The sequence below is a fragment of the Ceratotherium simum genome, chromosome 11 (genome assembly GCF_057802395.1).
Source record: "Ceratotherium simum simum isolate JZ-2026a chromosome 11, ASM5780239v1, whole genome shotgun sequence".
Taxonomy (NCBI): domain Eukaryota; kingdom Metazoa; phylum Chordata; class Mammalia; order Perissodactyla; family Rhinocerotidae; genus Ceratotherium; species Ceratotherium simum.
Genome location: NC_141910.1, coordinates 20,777,904 through 20,803,128, shown reverse-complemented (window position 1 = coordinate 20,803,128; position 25,225 = coordinate 20,777,904). Strand labels below are relative to the sequence as shown.

The following is a 25,225-nucleotide window of genomic DNA, read 5'->3' as shown; positions in this document are numbered from 1 at the left end:
TGCCCTTCGCGTTGCCACAATCAAGTTTTCAAGAAAGCCGTGTTGATGTTTTGTTTTAAGAGAGAACTGAAAGCACTTTGGGAAATTTTCTAGGTCCACAGGATTTCAGTATTTCTCAGCAAAAGGTAAGTTCAAAACAGAGTGGAGTGCAGCTGATTGCATATGGCACTTGTTTTACTTTGTTTTACAAAGGGCTGAGGAGTGGGTCCAGAATATTCCTCAGTAGGAAAAGCACCATCATATCCACCATAGGAACTGGAAAGGACATTCATGTCTCATATTTGTCACCCTATGAGACCCCAGCATCTTTCTAGAATGTAAGCTATTATTTATTCTAGACTGAAAAAATATGCATGCCCAAATATCTGTTTGCACGTGAACTTACTCATCTGCTACTTTCAATGTCTAGCATAGTATTTTTCAAACTATAGATCATTATCCATTAACGAGTCATAATCAATTAGGTGGATTATAATCAGTATTTTTTAAAAATGAACTACAATATGAAATACAAACTAACACATGGACAGAGAAAACAGTTTGGTGGTTACCAGGGGGAAGGGAGTTGGGGGGGTACAAGGGGTGAAGGGGCGTATTTATATGGTGACTGATAAATAATAATGTACAACTGGAATCTCACAATGTTATAAACTATTATGATATCAATAAAAAATTTTTAAAAAATGAACTACAATAGAATGTAACAGAATATATCAGAATGCCTTGTACACGGTGAGGGTGAGTATTGTTTCATAAATTTTTTTTCCAGTTAAACGTGTGTATACATGTGTCTCAACGCAAAATGTATTTTTTACTATGGATTTCTGTCAAAACATTTGAAAGGCACTAGTCTGACATGTAGTGAGCATACATGCTGGGGAATTTTCTTCCCAACAACCATCTCCTATCCTGGGAAATACCCAGCCATCCACTTCCAGTCATATGAGTAAACACACGTGTCGCCACGTTTCTACATGACCCCCCCCAACTCCTTGACCCCTGCTGAGTGACCCAGGGACGGACACATACTGATCTGATGAGTTCCTTGCCTATGATTTTTTTTAACTTGGCATCCACAGAACTTTCTCCGTGACAGAAGCTACAAGATAAACTGTTGGTGGCCATATTTCTAGCCATATGGAAAAATGGTCTTCCATGAGAAGAAATGAAACATACATGCAGAAAGAGGCAGAAATGAAAGATAGAGAGAATTTTGGCCATGTTCAGGACAACTGTGATACTGCCCTTCCCACATTTTGGTGGCCCAAGCCTTTCTTAGATTCTGTAAGTCCATAAGCCTCTGTTTTCTAAGTTAGTTTGATGGGTTTCTGACACTTTCAGTCAAACAAATAGACATGCAATGCCTGTTTTTCTCCTAAAGTCTTGGAGGCTGCAGTGATGAATTGAAAATTTAAATTCCAACGAATAATGAATCGGATTATTGCCCTAAAATCTATGGAACGCCCCACCCCCCGCCATTTATCATCTAAGAGGGAGAATTGGCACAACTCATAAAAAGTTACAAATATAAAGAGACTGTTATTGAAACTCAACTTTGGTCTTCACTACCAAAATGAAATGAAGGACACTTTTGGGTAAACATAATAAGTGGAGGTAGGACCCTTAAAGCCTCTTCAGCAAAGTTCACATATGCACCATTTATAACATTAGGCCTCTGTCTGGGGCCTGATTTGAAGCCAGTGAGACACATTATGGTGGAAAGGTACTGCACAGACCTCAGTCAATGGTGTATGTTTATTTTTTTAAAGCTAACCCAAAATCATTCCATCAAGTTCTTAGGCCCTGGAGAACGAAGTGAGGGTTCTAATCACTTGATTAGAACCAAGTACTGTGGGGTGTGATTCAAGGACTTAGGGGCAGAAACATGAGAGAATGAAGAGAGGTTGGCTGAAGAGCGAAACCTGGAGCTGTCAGAGGTGAGTACGATCCAAGACTTTTTGAAACCCCTGATAATTTGGGTAGTCTCCAAGTCAAGCTGAATTGATAGGGAATGCAGAATTGATCAAAATAATTACAAGTTCTATTGTATAAAAGAGATCATTTTGCCAACAAAAACACTCGCAGAATGCCCTTATAGACCTAACTTGCATCAGAATTAAACTCGTCTTTCTCCGTGGTTACTTCCAAAGCTAAAAGAACTATGTTGTGTAAATGGGTCAGTTTGTGCAGTATTCTGCATGAAATGTTCAGGTATACACAAAGGCAGTTGATTTTCTCAGTCAAAATTTCTAGAGACAATGCCTAAAGAAAAATCTGGTGCTAACCATCACAATTTGATTTGCTTTTAATTTGCTTTTCATCTTTATACTTCAGCTTCTCAGGGATGGCCAGCATTATTCTGAAACGTTCCAAAGTAGCCACAGTTGTCATTTTTCATACAAATAGAAGGTCACATAAGAAAGAGCTTCTTCATAAATGTTTCCAGAAGACTGAGACCAGATCTGGGTTATCCATGAATCTATCTGTGACATTTTTAGTCTTTTAAAGGGCTGAACTCTTAGCACAGGGTGCATGTTACCCTGGATTGAGTCTCCCCCACTAGATCCTCAACTCCTGCAGGACTGGTTCCAGCACACGGCTTTGCACAGGGCAGATGCTCAGGAATGTCTGCCGGAAACTCAGGTCAAATTAGCTGTTGCAGCCTCTGCTTAAGGAGGTGAGGTGTCCTTTTTAAAAGAAAGAGCACACTAGTCTGAGGCTGGGGAAGTGGGCCCTAGTCCCTGCAATGAACTGGAGTTTCACTTTCCTTATGAAGGGCTTTACTCTAGACAAAAAAACTGTATAGTAAAACTGCATAGTCCCTAAGGTTCATTCTGCACTACCATTCCCTAAGGTTCATTCTGCACTACCATTCTGATTAGAAGTAAGAAATAACAAGGCTCCTTTTTTTTAATTGGATTATTAACTTCAAAGTCGATCAAGAAGCTGCCCTTGATGATATACATGTTTTCACTGTGAGCAACATGAATTGGGCCCTAAGCTGGATTTGCTGACTGTGGTTTTCCGTGCAGATATGAGAGTGAGACGTAGGGACAACCACGAAGCTGGATGTTATCAGAGTGCACATTCCCAGCTCAGTGAAGGGAGTACCAGAGCAGGAGTCAAAAGTCAGGGATTCCGGTCGAGGCTCTGCTCCTTACTAGCTGTGTGCCCTTACCAGAATTCGGTTTCCTCATTTACAAAGGGGAAGGGCAATACCTCACGCGGTGGCTGCAGCTGAGGGTGTTCAATAGGACACTGCTCCTGAGAGTGCTTATAAACTGCAACGCACCATGCAAATTCAGGTGGTATTACTATTTGTAACAAATCTGCCAAAAGAGCATTTTTCAACAAACTCTGAAGTGTTGAAACAAGAAGCGAATGCTTTTATGAAGGGTTAAAACTAAAATTCGACTTTGTTTTCTGCTCTTGTGATATCCACTGCGGAACAGACAGCAAGACAACTGCTTATGAGTTAAAATCTAAGCCCCACTTGGCTCTCCCACTGCTCTCCCACTGCCTCCAGTTATCTCACATCTGTCCTCTGCCCTTACTACTATTTGTTTACAATTACAAACAGCCTCTTGCAGTGATGAGAAACTCCACTGCTGTTAAATGATAAACTGGGACACTTGCAGCATCAGTTTTTTTCACTTAAAGCTGGGCTGGGCAGACCCCCTGCGGCCATTCCTGTAAGAAGTGGGTGTGGGCTTCCCCCAAGGGCAGTGCTGGGGAAGCCCCCCCCCACAACCCCCCCCTGCTGTTGTGCGCACTGCGCGGGCCACTCACTGCAAAGGCGGCTCCACTCCCACAGCAGACCCAGACCTGGAGACTTCGCTGCACAGCACAAGTGAGTGGCTTTGGCCAGCAGCTGTTACTTGCTCCTTATTCTTTGTCACTCACAGAAAGAAGCGCAAGATGGTGAGAAGGCAGTGACTTGTTTTCTTTGTTAAAGCAGATTTTATGTACTTCACCTCTATTCCTTCAACCTGCTGTAATTTTAATAACTGGCAGTATCATCTTTTAAGGGCAAAACTAGTTTTTTCCATTTAATGAAATAAAATGCAAAATAAAGTCTTTTGGTTCATTTTAAGTTATGCAATAAAATACATTTCTTTCATCCAAAGTGCACTTTTTTTCTGGAATATATTTTAGTCAACTACTGTATAGATGCTAGTTTATTGAGGTTGCTAATATACTTCTGATTAGCTTCATTTAGAATTCATTTTTGAGTACCTACTGTGTGCCAAAGTGCAGTTTTGGAAAGTAGTTTATTTTTTTGGGGAAGCAGTTTATTTTTTTTAATTATATGTGCCTTTTAATACATAGGGTTTTAACACATTTTCTATCAGGGGTAAGCTAAAATCAACATTAATTTGCATTCCCTAAACATACACTTTAAAATCAGGGGCGCTGGCTCAAATTGGGGCATTCAGCAGAGAAAGTAAGGTCCGAGTAATTTACTGTGGATAGTCCACACATCTAAACATCATTCCTGCCTATTACTAATGTCACATTGAAAAACGGGCTCAGAGTCACAAACAGAAAATGAAGAGTTAATTACAACCTGAAATACTCCCAAACCATTCAAGCAACTATAAATCACGGAAGGTAGTTGTTCTTTTTCACTTTTTATAACTGCCTGAAAATAAACTAGAAGTGGGCACATGAGAAAGACAACTATTTTATATAACAAATAAGTTTTATTTTAACCAGGAGTTCAACTCTCCCCTCCTTCCCAATAAAATTCTGATTTCTAACTAATAGAACAGTCCTTTCATGTTGTTTTTGTCTCTTCCAGTTAACAACACAAAAGAATTACGATTATTCATCCTCTCAATTTTATGTAGCTTTCAGAGGCCAAATGACGAACAGGATCATCTTATTAATAAATCTTTCCAATTAAGCTGGTGAGTGTAGACTTAACACTAGATTTTTCAAAAGGCTCCCTTTGAGGCCCGGGAGTGGGTTATCTTATTGTCTAGGAGTTCCCAAATGTAACAACACTGTATCTGATTTTAATGCACAGATGTCCTGACTGGAAAAAAAACTCATAAATCATCATCCCACACATTTTAGATGGGAGAGGAAGTAACAGAATAGAACAATTAACAACGTCTAAAGAAGTTTTTAGTATAGTGAAAAGAGAGACAAAACAGTATTTCAAAGGCCTGAATTTCAGTCATTCCACCACTTGCTAACTTTTTAATTCTCTGAACTTGAGTTAGCTCACTTCCAAAATAGGAGTAACTACAGTTCTGCTCATCACACAGGTTTCTTGTTAGGATTCTATGTGAAAATTCAAGGATAAATACTTTACAAGCAGTTTTAAAGGGCTACCTCAGTATTCCTGACATTAATGAATTTCTCTGCATTGCATTTATTCGAGTGTGACTGAAGATGATCAAAGCCAGTGACAGGCCTTCAACAGTTCTGCCAATTGAAAATCTCTAAAGTGGGTCCGCTATCACTGCTGCATGGGGTGACGTCAGGCTGTTGTTTACAGGAGAAGAAAGGCTGCCAATTTCCACCGACCAGAAGACCACAGTAGTCAGCCTCCTTCGGCTGCGTGTGAGCAAGAATGGACTCTTTATGTGTGGCGTGTGTGTACATGCAGTGGTTCACATGCGGGGCACCAAAACAAGAAAACTGCTTTGTGTGTGCCCGCTAGCACACATTCTGGGTCTTAAGTTTTCACTAAGAAGACCAATCACAATTGATCAAAATGCAACTTTCACTTTTGTTACTCTGAAGGAAAAAAAAAACCTCTCAGAAACATCCTCAGTTTGATTTTTTTAAAAGCATTTCTAAACCAGAACTAATTTTAAACCAATTCTGCTAGTTTTTACAGACTCCTCCTCACGTTCTACAAACATTCACTAACAAAAAGAATTATGGAAGATACATTGCAAAGCACAAAGTTTTATAGGAACGACTTCACTTTCAGAGTGGTTGGAGTCGCTTTCTCCTATAAGTTCAGGAAGTACTCACTCAAGTAGTAACATACTCTAACTGAATCCACTTTGAGGAGATATTTTGTTAAGCTTATTACTATAAAGGAAAAAAAATCTGGCTTATTAACATATGCCCATTCATGAAATTTCCTGGCAGAAAGCAACCTTACATTAAATCAAATTCAGAAGGGCAAAAAGAAAATAGGGGCTGCATTCATTATACTCTTTCTTCAACTATCCATGACCTTTTGGGACAGCAGTCAAATCAGGAATACTCTGAGAACAGATCACGTTTACAACTGGCACTGACTTTACTTCAGACAATAAATCTAGTGTAAATCCTAACACTGGAACACGGAAGAAGAGACGTCGGAAATATTTTCGGTACCCGGAAATGTATTTTTTGGGGTCTCGTTGTAAGTATATCTGAAAAGGAGAGAAACTACAGCTGTTAGAAAATGAAGTTGAGGAAGAATCCTGAGTTCTGTTTTTGGTTCTGCAGCTGATTATAGTATAATCCTAGGTCAAATACCTAGCCACGATGTGCCTTGTTCTTATTCTTACCTGAGAAATGGGGATGATAATAGCAAATACTATTTTCCAATTTCTAGGAGAACATAAAAAAAGATAACGAGTGGAAGTCTTATGCAACATTACATCACAGGAATTAGAAAATAATAGAAACACGGGCTGGGAATCCAGCCTGATATTGGCCAACTCCTTTGAGAGCTGGAGAGGAAAATGTGCTAAACAAGTAGGAAGTGTTATTAGCACTTCCTTCATTTTACAGTTAGACATAACAGTAGCATAAAAAATATGGCACCAGTTCAACTTTTCCACGGCTGGTTCCAGCAAGTAACACTGGCCACACATTCTTAAACACATCAGGAAACCTGAAGGGCCATCCCTGGGCTCCTCCTTAACATGAACGCTAAAAAAGTATACCAGAAAACCTTCAGAAAAGTACGGAAAAAGTTTAGATTATACTTGAAAATGGCTGTTACCAGCTTCACTCCTTCGTGTGGTGAAGGACACCTGAACACACAATTCAATGATGATGCAAAACAATGACAACAAAATGGCGGCATGTAGAAACATTAATAGTCTGACAGTCAGGGATGTTTTACAAGCGCAGGAATTTTATTGACTAAACAGAGCGCTGATTAGAGCAGAGCTGCACACATCCTGAGCCAGTACAAAGTTCATGAACTATATTTTTAATTTAAAACAAATAAAACTTTACATAAAGTAAAGGAGTCAACTTGCCAGTCAAGACAATCAGCAAAAGGAATAGTAAGAGAAACCAAATTGATGGTAATCCTCCATATTTAATATGTTTCCCCATCCAACTTACTTAAAATTCTAAAATAAACTGTGTGGACTTCATTTATGTTGCTCTTTCTGGTTGTCAAACTGACAGGGTCACTATAAAGCAATTATAAATGCACACCGAGAAAATGAGGGCATATGAAGAGCAGAAATTTATAATTGGATTGACCAAGTCCCTGAGTTTCCACCTATGACACATCATAGCTTAACTGCTGCACTCCAGGATACCAGAGCATCATCTGCTCTATGGTAGGCTCTTCAGAAAAGTCATAATATACTTGCTCGCTATGCATTTGCTTCACGAACTGCCTCCTTGCGAGCACAAAGGGTTCCAAGAACTCACTACACTAATGCTCATAAGTGACTACTGAATCATTTCAACTTCAAAGACATACCTAATAAAAGAAAATTCAATTCCATTTCTGTAACTGACTGAACAGGACAGAACTTCTCTTTGTGAAGAACTTTTTCCTAGTCCTATAAACATGTCTTTTTTTTTTTCTCATCACATAATGGTGTACTGAGTTTGCACTAATACCTGTATCCAGTATTCAAAAGGTAAAGGATAAATATTCCAAAGTGCATCTCATTTCATATTCCTAAGGTAAGAAGCAGGCATACTGCTAGCTGGAGTGTCAACAACATAGACCAAACACAACTTTGCAAGCTTTCAAAAGAGTAATTCTCACACCAACAATGCCTATAAGGATACAAATGGCTAATATAAGATGAAGCAGAAGAACCAAAGAAAAGGGGTCCACTTTAAATTTAGGGGAAATCCATTAAAAAAAAAACTTTCTTATTCATATAATTATTCAAAAATAAAAGTCATAGTTTCTCCAAAAGAAGTGAAACCCAGGTCACCAGAACAGTCACCAGAGATGATATGAAATGATTAGTAGGTCACACAGATGAACAAAAAGTGGTGGCAACAAGCCCTCTTCTTCATCACCCCCCAACACAGATTCTTTGCCCATCTCCCTGTCCAGTCATCATGGGGGAGCAAAACAAAACAAACAAGTCTAGTCCAATGCCTTTATGTCTCTATTAGTGATCCCAAATCAGCCCAAATAGAAAATGCTTCAGTTTTCATCATACTGCTATTACGATGCATAAGTACTGCAAAAAACAAAACCAAGTGGGCCAGCCCCGTGGCGTAGCAGTTAAGTGCGTGTGCCCTGCTGCTGGCTGCCCGGGTTCACATCCCGGGTGTGCACCGATGCACCGCTTGTCAGGCCATGCTGTGCCAGTGTCCCATACAAAGTGGAGGAAGATGGGCACGGATGTTAGCCCAGGGCTAGTCTTCCTCAGCAAAAAAAGAGGAGGATTGGCATGGATGTTAGCTCAGGGCTGATCTTCCTCACAAAAAAAAAAAAAAAAAATTCATGACCCATGTCAATCTAGTGCACGGGTCACTTACCACTCAGTACTCACTATGTTAATGATAACATGTGAAACAAGTCGCAGTAAAACTCCACAAAAGAGGGCCGGCCGGGTGGCACAGCAGTTAAGTTCACGCACTCTGCTTCAGCGGCCAGGGGTTTGCGGGTTTGGATCCCAGGCGTGGACCGACGCACCACTTGTCAAGCCATGCTGTGGCGGCGTCCCATATAAAGTAGAGGAAGATGGGCATGGATATTAGCCCAGGGCCAATCTTCCTCAGCAAAAAGAGGAGGATTGGCAAGGGATGTTAGCTCAGGGCTAATCTTCCTCTCACACACACACACACACACACACACACACACACAACACTCCACAACAGTGCTGAGAAGACAGGAGTGTCCCTGGATCACAAGGTTTTCATGCCAAGTTAGGAAAAGATGGACTGCATCACTAGCAGAGTCCATGACTTGGTCAACAATAAAACTAAATTTATGGCTAATAACAGACAAATTTTCTGATAATCAAATTTTTCAACCATGATACAATTCTAATAGTACCCTTAAACTGCCCTTTATTTTTGTCCAGCTGCAATTAAAAAAAAAATTACTTCTGAAAACTCAAGGTGACCAATAAGTGTCCCCAAAGTGCTTCATGACTAGTCACATAGCATATAGTTAAAGATGCACAAATTGAATGGTGCAATGCTTAATAGAGCAAAATGAACTCATGGCCCTAAAATTTCCCCGTGGTATTTAGGTCTTTCAGAAATAATAACAAAAATCATTCTCTAAGAATAACCTCTTTTCCAAATAATTTTTTAAAAGCTACTGTATATATATTTCTCTTAGCTGGTCAACAAGTGTTCGTTGGTTATGCTGCAATTTTCAGTCAAAATAAGAATTCCTTATGAAAAATGAAAACAATAAATGACCTGAGACAAAAACAGTTTGCCCTTAGACCCCATTCCACACAACTTTAGGCTCTGCCCGTTAGAGGCTCCAGGACAGAACACAGAAATGACAGAATGCAGAAAGAAGCAAAGACAAAGCCCTGGCAATTACTCTATCACTAGAGTATGAGTCCTGGATAATAAGAGGCAGATAGCGCACTGCTCTCCAACTCACTGTCACTTGGATCTTTGTTCCATTCTCTCAAGGAGACTAAAAAGTAGGGGCAAGAAGCACAGTTGAAACATTTCTGGCAGGAAGGTAAAAAAGAAGGTGAGTCAATCCCAACTGCTTAGCCTTGATTGGTTTTACCTGCCTCATTGAGAGTCTGAGGCCAGGAATACATCCCGACCCAACTACTACCCCACGAGCACTGTTGCCATGGTATAGCTATGAACAGATGTTCCCTACGTATGACTTTTCACATCACGGCAAAGACAGCCTTATTCTATTTAGGAAATTAAATGTTAGTTTGAGCTTTTGGATCTTGATTTTTGCTTTCTTTTCATTTCTTTTTTTAACACTGGGTATTGGAAATAAAAATAAAATCTGGTATTAGATGGGAAACAACAGCCATTTCACTTTTCATTTCATCCTCTGGGCCACTGGTAGCAAACCTTAGCTAAACAGTAAAAGCATTTGTTACACAACAAAGGGAATCTTGTCCACAAAACTCTTCTGCAAGATACTAAAATTAAAAATTTGCCCCCCAAAAAACCAAGCTTCACAAGCTACAACCATATGTCACCCTTTATAAAAGTAACAAATCGCACTTCGAGGAAACGCAATACAAATTTCAAACTTTTTCTTTTTTCAAAACCTTAGCACTTTTAACAAAAACTATAGCCACAATGTCCCTTCTCTGGCTTCTTTAATAAAATTACAATTGATTTCAGAGTTGTGCTTTCATCGTGCTGCTTCATAATTTAGCGTTCACAGAACCTTCAGTTGAGATGTACAAGAAACATCAGCACACACTTAAACAGTTCCTTTAAAAAGTATCCCCCTGACTGAAACAATTCATCCAGCAGAACCTTTGAATTATGGATGAAACCATTCAAAATCTGAGTATTTTCAGTATTCACAGAGCTTAACAGATCAATAGACACCTTGTCAACACTAAATCTAAAGATAAAGTAAAAAAACTGTAACTGAAAAGGGACAAGCCAAAGTTCAGCATCTTCCAAGCAACAGAGACACCAGACTTTTCACCTTCTATTCCCTTGCCATGGAGGCTAGCAGGAATTAAATATTCTACTTGAGGGGTCAAGAAGGATCGACAGTTCTCCTTCAAGAGTGAGCCCATTGTTTAGGAAGAAAATTCAAAAAGAAAGGGGAAGATCTTCCCATGTGATTGGGTTGTGACAATTTTACAGGACTTTGCAGGTGTCTCAGGAGTGCTTTAGAAATCCCACAGGGAAAAAATATGACAACCCCTCTCCAGATACTTCGAAAAGGGCATGCCTGAGCAAAGACCCTCCAGCACTCACACATACTGGAAAACATGGCTTTGGAAGATGACTTTCTCATGGTGGGTGAGAGAGGGTTCAAGACCAAACAATCCAAAAGAGATCTGCTGGTAAATTAGACACAATTCTTTTTAGAAAGTAAGTTTTAGAGAAACCAGATAGTGTAGAGAGAGACTACACTATCAAGGTAAGCCTAGATTTTCCCGAAGTATCAAAGACCTGGTCTATCCTGGACAAATAAGATACCGTATTTCAAATATAGCATTTTACCTTGCTGACTTTTTCACAGGTCATAGTACACTTCTTTTTCCATCCCCAAAGCCCCAGTACATAATTGTATATTCTAATCGTTAAGTCCTGCTAGTTCTATGTGAGCCGGCACCACAGCACGGCTACTGACAGACGAGCGCGTTGAACTTGAACCACTAGGCCATCAGGACTGGCTGGGTACATTTCTTTTAATAAAAGGGGAAAAATCTATTTCAACTCTGTTGTTTTTACGAATAGCGACATTAAAGAGATTTTTATTCACATATGATCTAGATCTTGATAAATATGTACACACTGTTGACGTTTCCCTTCCCTGGCTTTGGAATAATATAAAGTGAAAGTGAAGTATATAAGAAGAAATAAGATGGGCCAAGACAGGTTAATGGAAGGTATTTGACCAATGTGCAACATTCACATAAAATTCCATGCCCTAGATACTGAAGTGAGAGGACAGGTAAGAGACTAGTTAAGGGAGAGTCACTGACACGTGTTTACTAGTATGGAGTGTGGCAGTGTCAAAGGAAGACAGAACTTCCTATAAGATGGAAAGGGGAGAAGAAAAAAATAGGAATTAGCGTTTATTAAACATCAGCTTTGTGTTTGTCGCTTTACCTATTTTATATCAGTTAATAATCACAGAGGTAGATACCACTGTTCCCATTTTACAGCAAAGAAAACAGAGGCTTAGAGAAGAGTAATGAACACTGTTAGTGGTATAGCCAAAATCCATTCCTTCCATCCTCTCCCTAAGAGAACCCCATCCCCAGGTTACTGGTCCAGACATGAGCAGAAATGCCAAATCAGACAGCAAGACTGACAGCCCAGGCCTGTGGAGAGGTTTCTGACTTCCTCTGGATACCATAACGTTTGGATATGAACCAGCTTGAGCAAGGACCCAAAACAGAAGCTGGAGTCAACAAGGAGTCTGGCTCAGCAGAAAGATGCTAAGAACCCGAGCTACAGAACTGCCCGACCCTGGAGCCTGCCCTACCTCTGGATTTGTTGTGAAATAATAAATTTCCTGATGATTCCAGCGAGCTCGAGGGCGGTTTCTGAAAGCATCCCAACTGACACAGGAATTGAACTTCTCCAAGGTCACCTGCAGTAAATGGCAGAGCAAGTACATGAACCAATACCATTCTGGCTTGAAACTGGGCTTTTTCCACTAAACCACACTGTGGCATGAACTTTGATAAATGTTTTTTCTCATGATATGATCATGAGATGTTAGAGCTAGAAAGGATCTTACCTCACCATACATAAGAAAATGCATTTACTTCACAAAAATGTTTGAAGTAGTGGCCTTACTTGCAAACACAGAGAAGAAACATATCTTTAGCCAAAATTCTCAGAATTTCATATTCTGCAGAACTTCTCACTTCATATGCACTTGATTTTTGGTGGAATATGAACTCATATACCTTTAATAAATGGAAATGAGCTCTAGAACAGCATTCCCAAGTTATTATTAATTTTCTTAGGTGTGATAATGGTATTGTGGTTACGTAGGAGAATGTCCTCATTCTCAGGAGGTGCATACTGAAGTATTTAACGGTAAAGAGTCATGATGTCTGAAACTTACTTTCACATGGAACAAAAAAGTATACATATAAAGAAAGGGAGAGAGAGTCATAAAGCAATTACAGCAAAAGGTTAATAATTACTGAATCTAGGTAGAGGGAATATGGGTGTTCACTGAATTATTCTTTCAAGTTTTCTACATGTTTGAAAAGCTTTACAATAGAAAGTTTGGGTGTCGGGGAATACGGTATGGGAGAGAGCACTGAAGAGCAGTTTCAGTTACCCACGGTCAACTGCAGTACCAAAAATATTAAATGGAAAATTCCAGAAATAAACAATTATAAATTTTAAATTTAAAAGTTTTAAATTACTCACTATTCTGAGTAGTGTGACGAAATCTCGAGCCTTCCCTCTCTGTCCTGCCTGGGATGTGAATCATCCCTTTGTCCAGCGTATCCACGCTATATATGCTACCTGCCTGTTAGTCACTTACTAGCCCTCTGATTAACAGATCGACTGTCACAGTATGGCAGTGCTTGCGTTCAAGTAACCCTTTTTTACTTAATAATGGCCCCAAAGCACAAGATGGTGATGTTGGCAATTCGGATATGACAAAGAGAAGTTATTGTTGTTAATCTCTTCATGTGCCTAATTTATAAATTGAACTTTATCATAGGTATGTATGTATGGGAAAAACCATAGTATATACAGGGTTCAGTATTATCCTCGGTTTCACGCATCCACTGGGGGTCTTGCAACGTATCCCCCGCAGATAAGCAAGGGACTACTGCACAGTGCGGCTATACATTAGAATAACCTGGGGACTTTTTTTTTTTTTTGTGAGGAAGATCAGCCCTGAGCTAACATCCCGCTGAATCCTCCTCTTTTTTGCTGAGGAAGGCCGGCTCTGAGCTAACATCTATTGCCAATCCTCCTCCTTTTTTTTTTCCCCAAAGCCCCAGTAGATAGTTGTATGTCATAGCTGCACATCCTTCTAGTTGCTGTATGTGGGACGCGGCCTCAGCATGGCCTGAGAAGTGGTGCCTCGGTGCGTGCCGGGGATCTGAACCCGGGCCGCCAGTAGCGGAGCACACGCACTTAACCGCTAAGCCACGGGGGCCGGCCCAACCTGGGGACTTTTAAAAATACTGAAGCCAGGGCCTCACCCTGAGTTGTGGCCTGGGCATGGGTAATTCCAGTGGGTCCTGCTGGTATGAGAGAAAGAGCCTGAGCTTTAAAGTCACAACTCATGAATACTCTGATAGTCCCAATTCCACAAAGACAACTCTGAATATTTTTCTAGACTATTTTTTTATTCATGAAAAATTGCCAGTGTTTTAAACTTAACGTAGGCATTAATTCCACCAATAAAGAAATTTCCCTGAAACATACATTAGGTGACATAAGGAATATTCAATTAATATTAAACCATCACTTTAACAAACGTATATTAAGCCCTCCGTGCTGTGCTCAAGACACGGGAGCAAGAAGAATGGAGCAGGCTTAGTTCTTTCCTACACAAATCTATTCATGGAGTCTATGGTCTAACATGCCAAAATTTAATTTATAAAAATAAAAAAAAAGAACAATATTTAAAGAGAAGCATTAAGCCATTTAACCTCTTTTTTAAAAAAAAAAAGTCTTACTAAAGCATGCTCTTTATTCCACGCCAAAGATGAGTCATAATCTGTTAAACTATAAGGAAAAGAGGATTCCTTGAAAAATACACAACTCCAGTTCTCCAAATTCAAATTTGTGCAAATTACTTAAAGATACTCCAGCGAGCCTTACATATGGAAAAAAGCTCTCTAAGGTCCAATATCAAAATTTCAGCTGGCGTATAGGTCTCCTCTGTTCTATTTGTCTTTCTGAAAATATGTGTGTCTGGGGTATGGGATAGAGGTGAATAAATGGTAGATAAAATAAAATAGAGAAATAAAAAATAAATAACAAACTTTAAAAATATAATTTTTATAACAGAGATTTTATTTTGAAAATATACCTTACAACCTACATGGCTTTTTTAAAAAAAGCTTTATTGATATACATAAATGCATATATTTAAAATGTATAATTTGGTAAGTTTTGACATATGTATATACCCTTGAAACCATCAGAGCAATCAAGATAATGAACATAACTATCCTAGGTGGCCTTTTGAATCAAACAGATGTGTGATGATTCTAGCACAGATACAGTTTTCAGGAAAAGAAACTCTTCACAGAAATTGTTATTTAAAAAAAACAAAGAAGGCTCCACACAAATGTCCAACTACTTTCATTAACAGATAAACATTGAGGCTTTAGATTTATTTCCCCTAATTTGAATCTAAGAGAGAAGCATATATTGTATTATTCTATCTTAGATTTAAGTCCAAATAAACAAATAAATGCACTCTAAAAATAAAAAGATTCTTAATATTTTAAAACACCCAGGAAAATGAAAACAAAAGCCATAGTCACAGTGCATTATGCCTGAGAATTTAAACACACACATCAGGAATTTTGGCTAATTCCAAAGCAAAACAATTTAGAAAGATTATACCTACCTATCATAGCAATATATACAGACTTCCTAAATTTGGCATATTAGGCCCAGAGCACGCCCATCTCACAGGCAAGGCTCGTCCAGGCAAAACCAGGGAAGAAAGAGCATATCTTCAGTAACTGTCAAAAGCCTCCGTCTCTACTTCTTTCCTCCCCTTTCAGTGTTTCTTCCATTTTTCAGTGAACTCCCCTTGTCCACAGGGCCCTCACTGATGTATCAGGCTTCCCAAAGCTATGGAATAATTTTTGTCCTCAAGAACCTAAACCATATCCATGGTGTGCCCATACATTCTATTCTCAGGCGCAGAGTTTCTGCTTTCTATGGGGATAGGTACCAAATGTAATAATTGGCTAAGATGTGTGCTGCATTCCCTTTCCGAAACTTCCCTCCCCTGCTGAGCAGTTGCAGTAGCTACCCTTAGGCGTCTAAGGCACAAAGAAGGCCTGCTAACCATCTTTGCCCAAACTTAAAAGGAAAGATTTCCCACCCAGGGTTTCCAAAAGGCAAGTTCATCTGACCTAGGACTAAGTTTACTGTAATGGCCTACACCAGACTTCTCATCAAGCTAAATGCCATATTGCCTAATACAAGAGATTTAATTTTCATGTGGGGATCTTTTGTCTCCCCAACCGGACTCACACTATGGACATGGGCCATGTCTTGTTAGTCTCTGATTCCCCAAAGCACTTGGGACATGTATTAAATATTTATGAATAAAAATAAAATAATTAATGAAAATCTTTATATTGTATTATATCATATTAATGCTATTTTACTGCAAAAACACTTCGATAAATCTACTTTAATATTTGAGGTGGAAATGTAAACTAAGGGTTTTATTTGTTTGTTTAGGAACTTACATAGTTTTTACAATCATAGAAACAAAAAATTCGTTCTTTATGTACACTAGACAAAGCAAACTTAAGATGTTGTTGTTAATTGTGCAATATAGCTGAGACGATTATGCTTCCATTGTGCAATTTTCAGCATTACACATTTTTTTTCAGGCTCTATCACGAGGAAAGCAAAGCAAAGGGAGAAAACAACTTAAAAAGTATAAAGAAAACCTAGAAATTTCAGACCATGTCCCCTGTAAGGCTTCCCTGGTTCACAAATGAGGATGATTTCATGATTTCTGGTGGAAACACCAAGCAACATTATATATTTCAACTCAAACTCAACTGAAAAATATCCATTCAAATGGAGTTTTGTTTTGGGATTTAGGACTCCTTTTACACCAAGTCAAAGGACATAAAATCCATATGAAGAAATCTTACTTTTTTTCTATCATTATTACACAATGTTTAGTTATGATAGTAGATAACAAGCTCTATACACCAAAATAGTTTGGAATGTAATCTCCACAAGGATAGGAATGTTCGTCTCTTTCCTTCACTGCTGTAATCTATGAGCCGAGTGAGAGCAGCTGGCACACAGTGAGTGCTCAAGAAGTATCTGCTGAATCAACTGAGCCAATGAATCAATGAATGGAAGTCAGGAATGGGATAGAGGTGAGCAAAATAAAAAAAAAAGACCAAGCTTCTTCCATGAGGCATAGATTTTATAAAGTGCAATTTCTGAAAAATTTCTCATTTAATCAACTCCAAAATGCAGTTTATCTAATTTATATTTCAATTGTTAAATAAAAAGTCACAATGGACTGTTTTCTAAATCAAAAGGAGGATTCATTTTGTTTAATCAAATTGAAAGTTTTCTACTACTGATGTCTGAATAATGTTAGGTACTTTGAGAAACTATGAAGCATTCTCTCCAAACCAATGGATTTTGGTCCTTAGGAAAACTTTTTACTCAAAGGATTTTTATGTACATCTTTTTAGTTTATAAATACATATTCATTTTCATACACTTTGATGTTCTGGGTGAAAAGAATCCTTAAAATCAAAACAAAAGTTAACTCAAAGGGATACATTTCATTTGAGAGGAAGCCATGGAAAACAATAAAGCTGATGGCTACCTCACCAGGAACCATTAATCATTCAACAATGGTGAACCCTGGAAAACCTCATGGTGGACACGGTCTGATGCTTGGTCTGGTTTTAAGGAGTTAAAAACAAAACAAAACAAAGGAGCTGCTCTTCATGTCTAATGTGATGTTCTCAAGCCAGCCACCCCCAATGTGGTCAGGTGGCTATGGTCATTGCCGTCACAGCCCTCAGAACTTGCCATGGCACTGGGCACCCAGCAAAACAAAGTTGGGATGTTAGATGTTTCAAGGTAGTGTGGACAGAAAAAATTTTGTGGGTATCCTCCCATAAAAGAGATGAATAGAAAGGCAGTAAATAATAAACATATCACAGTTTTCCCTTTTAACCACCTCACATAAGCTAAAACTTGGTTTTAGGTTTACAAAAGGGCCCCTTACGTTTTGTGTAGATAACATATCAGAGAGCTCATCTTTTGAGATAAGGCAAGGCAAATTTTCTATACAGTAGCCCTTTGCCTCAGTCCCATAAGAGCAGACTGAAATAAATGATAGCCTCTACTCCCTACTTTATACAGAGGCAAAGGCAAAAGAATGCTAAAGAAAAAAACCTGCTGTGATCAAGGAAAAAGGATATCAATGTGAAAAGAAGATAGAGCAAAATAAGAAAGATGCTGCACTAAAAGAAAGACAATTCATGTGGAAATATTAACAAAACTGAAAAACAATGGTAGAACAAAGGGAAAAGGATTGTGAAAAACAAAATTTACATTAAAAGTGAACTGTTTTGGTCATTTTATTTAATATGTTACAAGTAAAGATTCAATATATGAAAGAGTTATACATACCACCACACAAGACATTATAAACATCAATGTGGACTTTAAATTCAAAAGTAGAGAAGAAATCTGATCATTTTAAGTTTCCATCAGTTGGCTGTCAAACAATGACAAAAGGACAATATATTTTTAAAAGTTGCTTTCTGCTTAGTAACCTTGCATTTGAGGATCACTGTTTACTATCCTTAATGTTAGTTGAAATAAATAATATTGCTTTGTATGTCCCACTCGTTTTAATAGGTCTTACTCTGAGTACACCAGATTTCATTTCCACCTAAAGAAGTGAGTAACATCATGAGATTGTGACAACTCTTCTGATAATAACCAGAGAGGTAAAGCTGAATTCAAAAAAACTTACATAATGTGTTAACTCTGAGCTTTTGACTTTTAAAGACTCCTAACTGATTTTTAGGGACAAGAGGAAAAAAACTGTTTCTTAAAATACAGCCTTTCCACATGTGTCTTCACTCACCTCCCTAAATAAAAGATTAGCTGAAATAAATGAAATCCTCCAAGCCTCTATATTCTGAAATGTGCACATTTCACTGCATTCAAGATACAAAACAAATCAGTATAAGGAAGAGTCCTATAGCCAAGTAATCCTTTTGAAATTTAAAAGTAAATAATATGATTAATTTTTCTCTTTGAATATACTTCTAATGGAATCTGATATATCTGAACATTTTTTCCTGCAACGCAAGTGCAAGTTTTACAAGCTTTAACTTAATAAAATGTATTATCCTCTAGATACATAGTTTGTTCTTACAACATCAACATCTGCTATAACCCAGGATGTACCAAAACTCATTTAAAATCCCATTCAATTAAACCAAAGTTCTTTGCTTCTTTTAAAGATACTTCATACATTTTTGTGAACATACCAATAATAGGTCTCTTCAAATATAAAGTCAAAAGGAAAAATGCCCTTCAGACAAAAGATCTAAAAAGTCATCATTTTTAAATAATGATAAACATCCATTTCTAAATGCTAATGTTTACTTTGTATTTGCTTGCATTTTGTCCTTCCCCAATGCTTTTAAAAAGCACTGACAACATACCCCTACGATGTCCTCTGTGAGTGAGGGCACGGTAACTGCCTTCTCTCTTCCCACTGAAAAGATAAGAACATGGAGAGTCCTGGAGGTTAAGTGTAATGCTCAAGGTGACGTGCCAGTCTGTAGCATCACTCAGTCTAGAACTCCACAAATCTTAATTCTAAGTTCATGTCAACAGACAATACATATATTATTTCCCTCTCCTTTTGATCACTGGCAGAGTATAGATAGTAATCCATTTTCTTAATGTTAGAAGACAAGGATAGAAATCACAAGCCCCAAAGGTTGTTTCTATCCTCTTTCCTCTTCTTTCCAAACAATTCTTCATCAGAAACATTGCTTTTTTTAAAAGTTGGAGATATTACATACATCTATAAAATATTAATAAATACTCAACTGTCTTCACAAAAATGTTAAATGAAAGAATGAGATGTGAGGGACAGAAACAATGTCATGATAAAATGTGTCAAGTGAAAAATAAGTCACCTTCCACCTTGCAGACCACTTAAGTGTAGTTTCTAAATGCCTATAAATTAATTTTTTTAAGTTTCATTTTAGATTGGCTGCTTTAAAAGTATAGGAACAGAAAAGGGCAAGTTTTCTAAATTAATTGTTTTAGCCAATGAAAATGAATATATTCAACCAAACTGGGTAACTGATGATTAGGTTGAACAAAGGATTATGTATACAAAATTATCCACATTGTATTAGATAGTTCACATATTTGAAAAGTTTTAACAATGTTATGAACCACTGTAACACTTCTGAGTAGATTAGTATTCAGATTTTGTTACTGAGAATATCTCTTTCATGAACGATATTTCTTGCATTTTATAATTTCAGAGGGCACAGTAATTCAACTGGATTTTATTGACAAGTAAAACAGGCTGATTCTATAAATGAAGCAGGTGGTAGGCCCCATCAATTCTGCTTATCTAAAAAAATATATTCCTAGGGGCCAGCCCCGTGGCGCAGCGGTTAAGAGTGCGCGTGCCACTGCTGGCGGCCCGGGTTCGGACCCCAGGCGCGCACTGACGCACCGCTTGTCAAGTCATGCTGTAGCGGCGTCCCATATAAAGTGGAGGAAGATGGGCACAGATGTTAGCCCAGGGCCAGTCTTCCTCAGCAAAAAAGAGGAGGATTGGCACGGATGTTAGCTCAGGGCTGATCTTCCTCACACACACACACACACACACACACACACACAAATATATATATATATATTCCTCAACTGTGTAATGCCTATTAAGTGTACAGTGAAGTTTAAGTGTTTTACTTACTAATTACATATACTTCCTTTATGATTCTTATTACACAATTTACTACAGCTATTTCAAAAGCTAATTATTTATTAAGACTGCCCAAGAGAAAGAGATTCACTCTTTTTTTTTTTTTTTTAAGATTTTATTTATTTATTTTTCCCCAAAGCCCCAGTAGATAGTTGTGTGTCACAGCTGCACATCCCTCTAGTTGCTGTACGTGGGACGCGGCCTCAGCATGGCCGGAGAAGCAGCGCGTCGGTGCGAGCCCGGGATCCGAACCCGGGTCGCCAGCAGTGGAGCGCGCTCACTTAACCACCAAGCCACGGGGCCGGCCCGTGAGATTCACTCTTGAATGGAAAGAGAAATAAAGCTTTGGTCCTTAAGGAAATGATGCCTTTTTATTTTCACAGTGTTAGTTTGATAAATTCTCTTTATTATTTTTAATTCCAAAGCCGTTAATAACATCACATCATCATTTGGGACATTCAAAATCTAATTTGTATTATTCATATTAACTATAACAACACCCAACTTAGTGACAGAAAGTTTTGGAGTCAGAAAGTCTTACTATAAAAAATGGACATGTCGGTTATCAAAGAAAGATATTCGATATGCACTGTTCAGACTATTTTAAGTTTAATCTTCAAAATGAAAAATATTTTCCTAATGAAACATAAGTTATACTGTAATTCCCCTCATTTACTCTCTATTTACAAAAATAATAATTGAGAACGTACAAGTTCAACTCAACAATGCAAGTAATAGTATTCTGCACAATATCACTTATAATGTCATTCAACTACTCATAAACAACTTAAGAATAACATTATTTAATTCATTCCACAACATTAATTAAGCTTCTTTATGTACCAGGCACTCTGCTAGGCACTGGAGATTAAAATATGAATGAAACACTATTCTTACTGTCAAAGAGCTTTCTGTTCAGTAGAGAAGATTGCAGATAACAGCAAATGTGTGATAGGTATCACTATAATAGAGCTATGTATAGTCTATTATGCATGTTTAAATGAAAGAGCGACCAAGTCAACTCATCCAACAACTAAATTTCATAAAGACTCATATATATTCTAGTCTAAAAGTATAAATCCCACAAAACATCATGAATATTGATAAGAATTCTGCTTATTTTGATAGCAATAATTCTTTACCTTTACAAAAAATTTACTTCTAAAAAAGTCACCCATGTTTCAAGACATACAAGGAGCATAACAGAGAATAACACTTGGAAAGACGCACCAAACACTAGTCAAGATCTTTGCATATATTAACTCATTTCGATTTCACAATAACCCCACGAAGTAAGTGTTTTTATGATTCCCATTTTACAGATGAGGAATCTGAGGTTAACTTGCCCAAAGTCAGAGAGAGCAAGAGGCAATGCTGGGACTTGAACCTACAGACTCTGGTTCTGGAGGCCCCACTCATGCATTACACTAGACATCCTCTCTAAGGATGGCAGTGATGATGGGGCAGCTAAGACTAAGTCCTCTGTGGCATGCATTCTCATTTATTCTTACAGCAACCCTTTGAGGAAAAGTCATCCTTCCCATTTACAGGAGAAAACCAGCACAGGCCAGGTCTGAAACTTGCCCAAGGTCAGCTAGCCATGGAAGGATGGCGGCGGCAAGATTCAAACTCAGGCAATATGGCTCCCCTATGCTGTGAGGCCTGTCAAGGATTCAGTCTTACACTCATGAAAAAGGCCACACGATGAAATTTATTAAACAATTCAAAAAGGGCTTGTACAAGTCTTCCTGAAACACTCTGCAAGGTTGGGGGGCTTATGACAGCATTTCCTTACGACAGCACTTACATTTGAGTCAACTTTACTACTTTGGGCTGATCATAAACACATTTCTGCTCTTTAAAAAGAAATCCTTCTGGAGAAACTTGGCAGATTTCAGCAAAGGAACAATCTATTCTTTAAAATTAAATTTAGTAACAACTTATTCTGGTTAGTCTGAAAGAAAAGGAGAGAATGAGCTACTAAGCGGCCTTTCCTGTACTTTAATATTTCAAAACATGTTTGGTTTGGCCTAATTTGAATCTTGTGGACAACTAGACCAGAACTTGATTCAAAAAGAGTAAGACCATTTTAAATAGGCTGAATTCTCAAAAGTGACCTCAGAAGCTGATTCAGAGTAACTATTTCTTATAATTTTTACTTTTATCTCAAAATAAATATTAAAGATGCATAAGGCAAGATTCTCATAAAGCATACATGGGCAAGTGTGTGTACTTTTGAGCTACCAACAACCAAGACACCAAACTAAAATTTTACAAAATTCTGTAGCATGACATTGCTTAAGAGCAATCAAGTATACAAAAGAGGGATATCAGAAGAATAAAAAATCCCTACTTACTCTTAACACACCCCACTGTGCCCAGTGACTGAGAAATAAAAAATTCAGTGTTGTAATTTCTCACTAGAATAGAGGTGAACTAAAGACGAAGTGTCAAGCTGGATTTCCATCTTATCTTGCTTCCCTCCAACAGGTTCAAAGACTTCATAACCTTTACTTTACTACTGAATTCTATTTTTCCAAAAGGAAACCTATAAAACTATTTTAAAATAAAAATAGTAAGCCATGCCACTAGGTAACCTCTCTTCTCTTGTTCTATCACCACACATTCAAATCAGAAATACCTTTTCCTTTGCCTTAACTGAATAAAAGTTTAACTCGGGTTTGGAGGAAAATGTACCCATTAGCCTTTTTAGACTTTTTGCAGGTCACAGTCTATCAGATCACATCGCTATTACCGCTCACTAAGCATCCTAAAGACAGAAAGCATGCCATTACCGTTCATTTTACAAGCGTTATAATGCCCCGATGGTGGAAGTCTGGCAGTACCTAGAAATACAGCAAGGCTGGTGAATAAGGAGTCGAGGGGCGGGAGAAGAGGGAGCGAGGGAGGGAGGGAGGCAGTCGCCACCTCAAATCCACGCCGGACCAGGAACCACCAGCACACAACGTGATCTCTAACCTCCCCAGAGTGGACCGGCCACATCTTTCCAGATGCCCCCCAAACCCAAGACGGTACTCACCCTTCTGCGAAGAAGTGGGCACCGGGTCCAGCTCCGAGACGGGTCGGGGTGGCAGCGAGGGAGGGGACGTCTGGGCTGTGGGCGGGGGGTGTCGGTGCGTCACTCGAGTGCAGGACGGTGAGTTCCAGGGGTGGCAGCGGAGAGGAGCGGGGAAATCAAGTCACGGCCCAAAAGGGAAGGGGTGGAGAGCCCCCTTCCTAAAATAAACCCACCGGCCCCTGCGACCCCCTGCCCCAGGGAGGGAAAAAAAAATCAGGGGAAATAATAGACTGACAAATCTCCAAAACGCCGAGGAGCGAGGAACAGACTTTAATTTTAAAGGGGGGAAACTGAGCGAGGGCTGGGGGGGAGACAGAAAGAAGTGGCTCTGGGTCTATCCCATGCCTTTGCAGTCCCCGAGCAGAGGAGGAGGCTGGCTGAGGGGAAGTTGCAGCGGCTCCTGAGGAGGAGGCGGCGGAGGAGGAGGTTACACCGTAACAAGTACAGACAGACAGCCATGGATCAGAGGGGAGCTGCGAGCAGGGGCGGCCGCGGCGGGGCGAGCGGCGCGGCGGCAGCACCGCCTGCTCGGCTCGCTCAAGACATTTAATTGGATTGATGGGTTGTGCAGTGACTCACAGACTTTACAGAGTCGTACAGCAGTCCCCGCCCAGCTGGACAGGGGAGATGCGGCGAGGACGGGCGGGGTAAGGGGCCGTGGAAGAGCCGGCAGGGGAGGAGGCGACTGAGAGGGCGAGGCGTTGGGGGGGCGGGGAGCGGGGCGGAGCCACCCAATGGCGAGGCCCGCCGCTCCGACGGGCGTGGGCGTCGGCCAATGACGGCGCGGCTCGATAGGCGGCTGGCTTCGCCCCTGGCCCAATGAGTCTTCTAAGGACACTGCCGCGAACCGGGCGGGGGAAGTGGAGTGGGGGGTGGGGAGAGGTGGGTGGACGTTGAAGTGGGGGGTGGAGGGAAGGATGAGGCGCCGGAGACCGGCGGAGTCACTCTGCCCTCCTCGCTCCAGAAGTGCGCCTTCCGCCAATCCGAGGGCCGCATGGGGGTGATGGACGCAAGCGTGTGACCAATGAGGAGGAGAAGGTGCCGCAGCGAGCCGGAGGGGAAGGAGTGGGCGGGCCACCGCCCTCCTCTCCCTCCGGCGGCCGGGTCCTCCCTCCCGCCCGGTTCGGGTCAGTCACGCAAATAACAGTGTGAGGGCTGGGGCCGCGCGGTGGGGGTGGCGGAGGGGCCGCGCTGCTGGCGGCGTGACAGCGATAGGGACTGGCTGTGCTGCCGACTCCGCGCCGGCAGGAGGAGGTGGCGGCGGAGGCTGGCTCCTTAGTCAGTTTGCAGACTGCTGCTCAGCGCTGCCTTGCGCTGCGGGGGAGCCCCTGCGGCCAAACCCCGCTCCCGAGGGGCAACCAGATTCGAAGTGAATCAGATCAAAACTTTGCCCCACGTCTGTGCAGCGCCCACTCTCGGAGACAGCTCCATGTGACGTCCTGCGGGGCTGTGCTGGGGCTGGGGCTGGGACCTGAGGAGGCTGGAAGCCAGAGACCGAAGGCTTGGCAATGGCATTTGCCTGCTTGCTTGCTTGTGTTTGGGGAAGTCAGGGTAGGGTGTGGACAGGTTGAAACAGCTCCTGAATACATACCATTTCTTTA

The 25,225-nt window shown here is 40.1% G+C and overlaps 1 protein-coding gene across 4 annotated transcripts in view; it reads right to left on the bottom strand.

Annotated features, from left to right (window-relative positions):
- The window catches only part of SERTAD2 (SERTA domain containing 2), a 114,748-nt gene extending 90,509 nt beyond the window's left edge, over positions 1 to 24,239 (bottom strand). Inside the window, exons 1-2 of one of the 4 annotated variants that reach the window (XM_087436656.1) lie at positions 23,586 to 24,239; positions 12,344 to 12,451 (exon numbers count right to left, since the gene is read on the bottom strand). In XM_087436656.1, the coding sequence (XP_087292782.1) occupies positions 12,344 to 12,414 (71 nt within the window). In that variant the 5' untranslated portion in view covers positions 12,415 to 12,451; positions 23,586 to 24,239. Of the gene's footprint in view, positions 1 to 12,343; positions 12,452 to 23,585 lie in introns of those variants that run through there. The other 3 variants (XM_087436658.1, XM_014791467.2, XM_087436659.1) reach the window with 3 other exon arrangements.
- Positions 24,240 to 25,225: the final 986 nt, after the last annotated feature.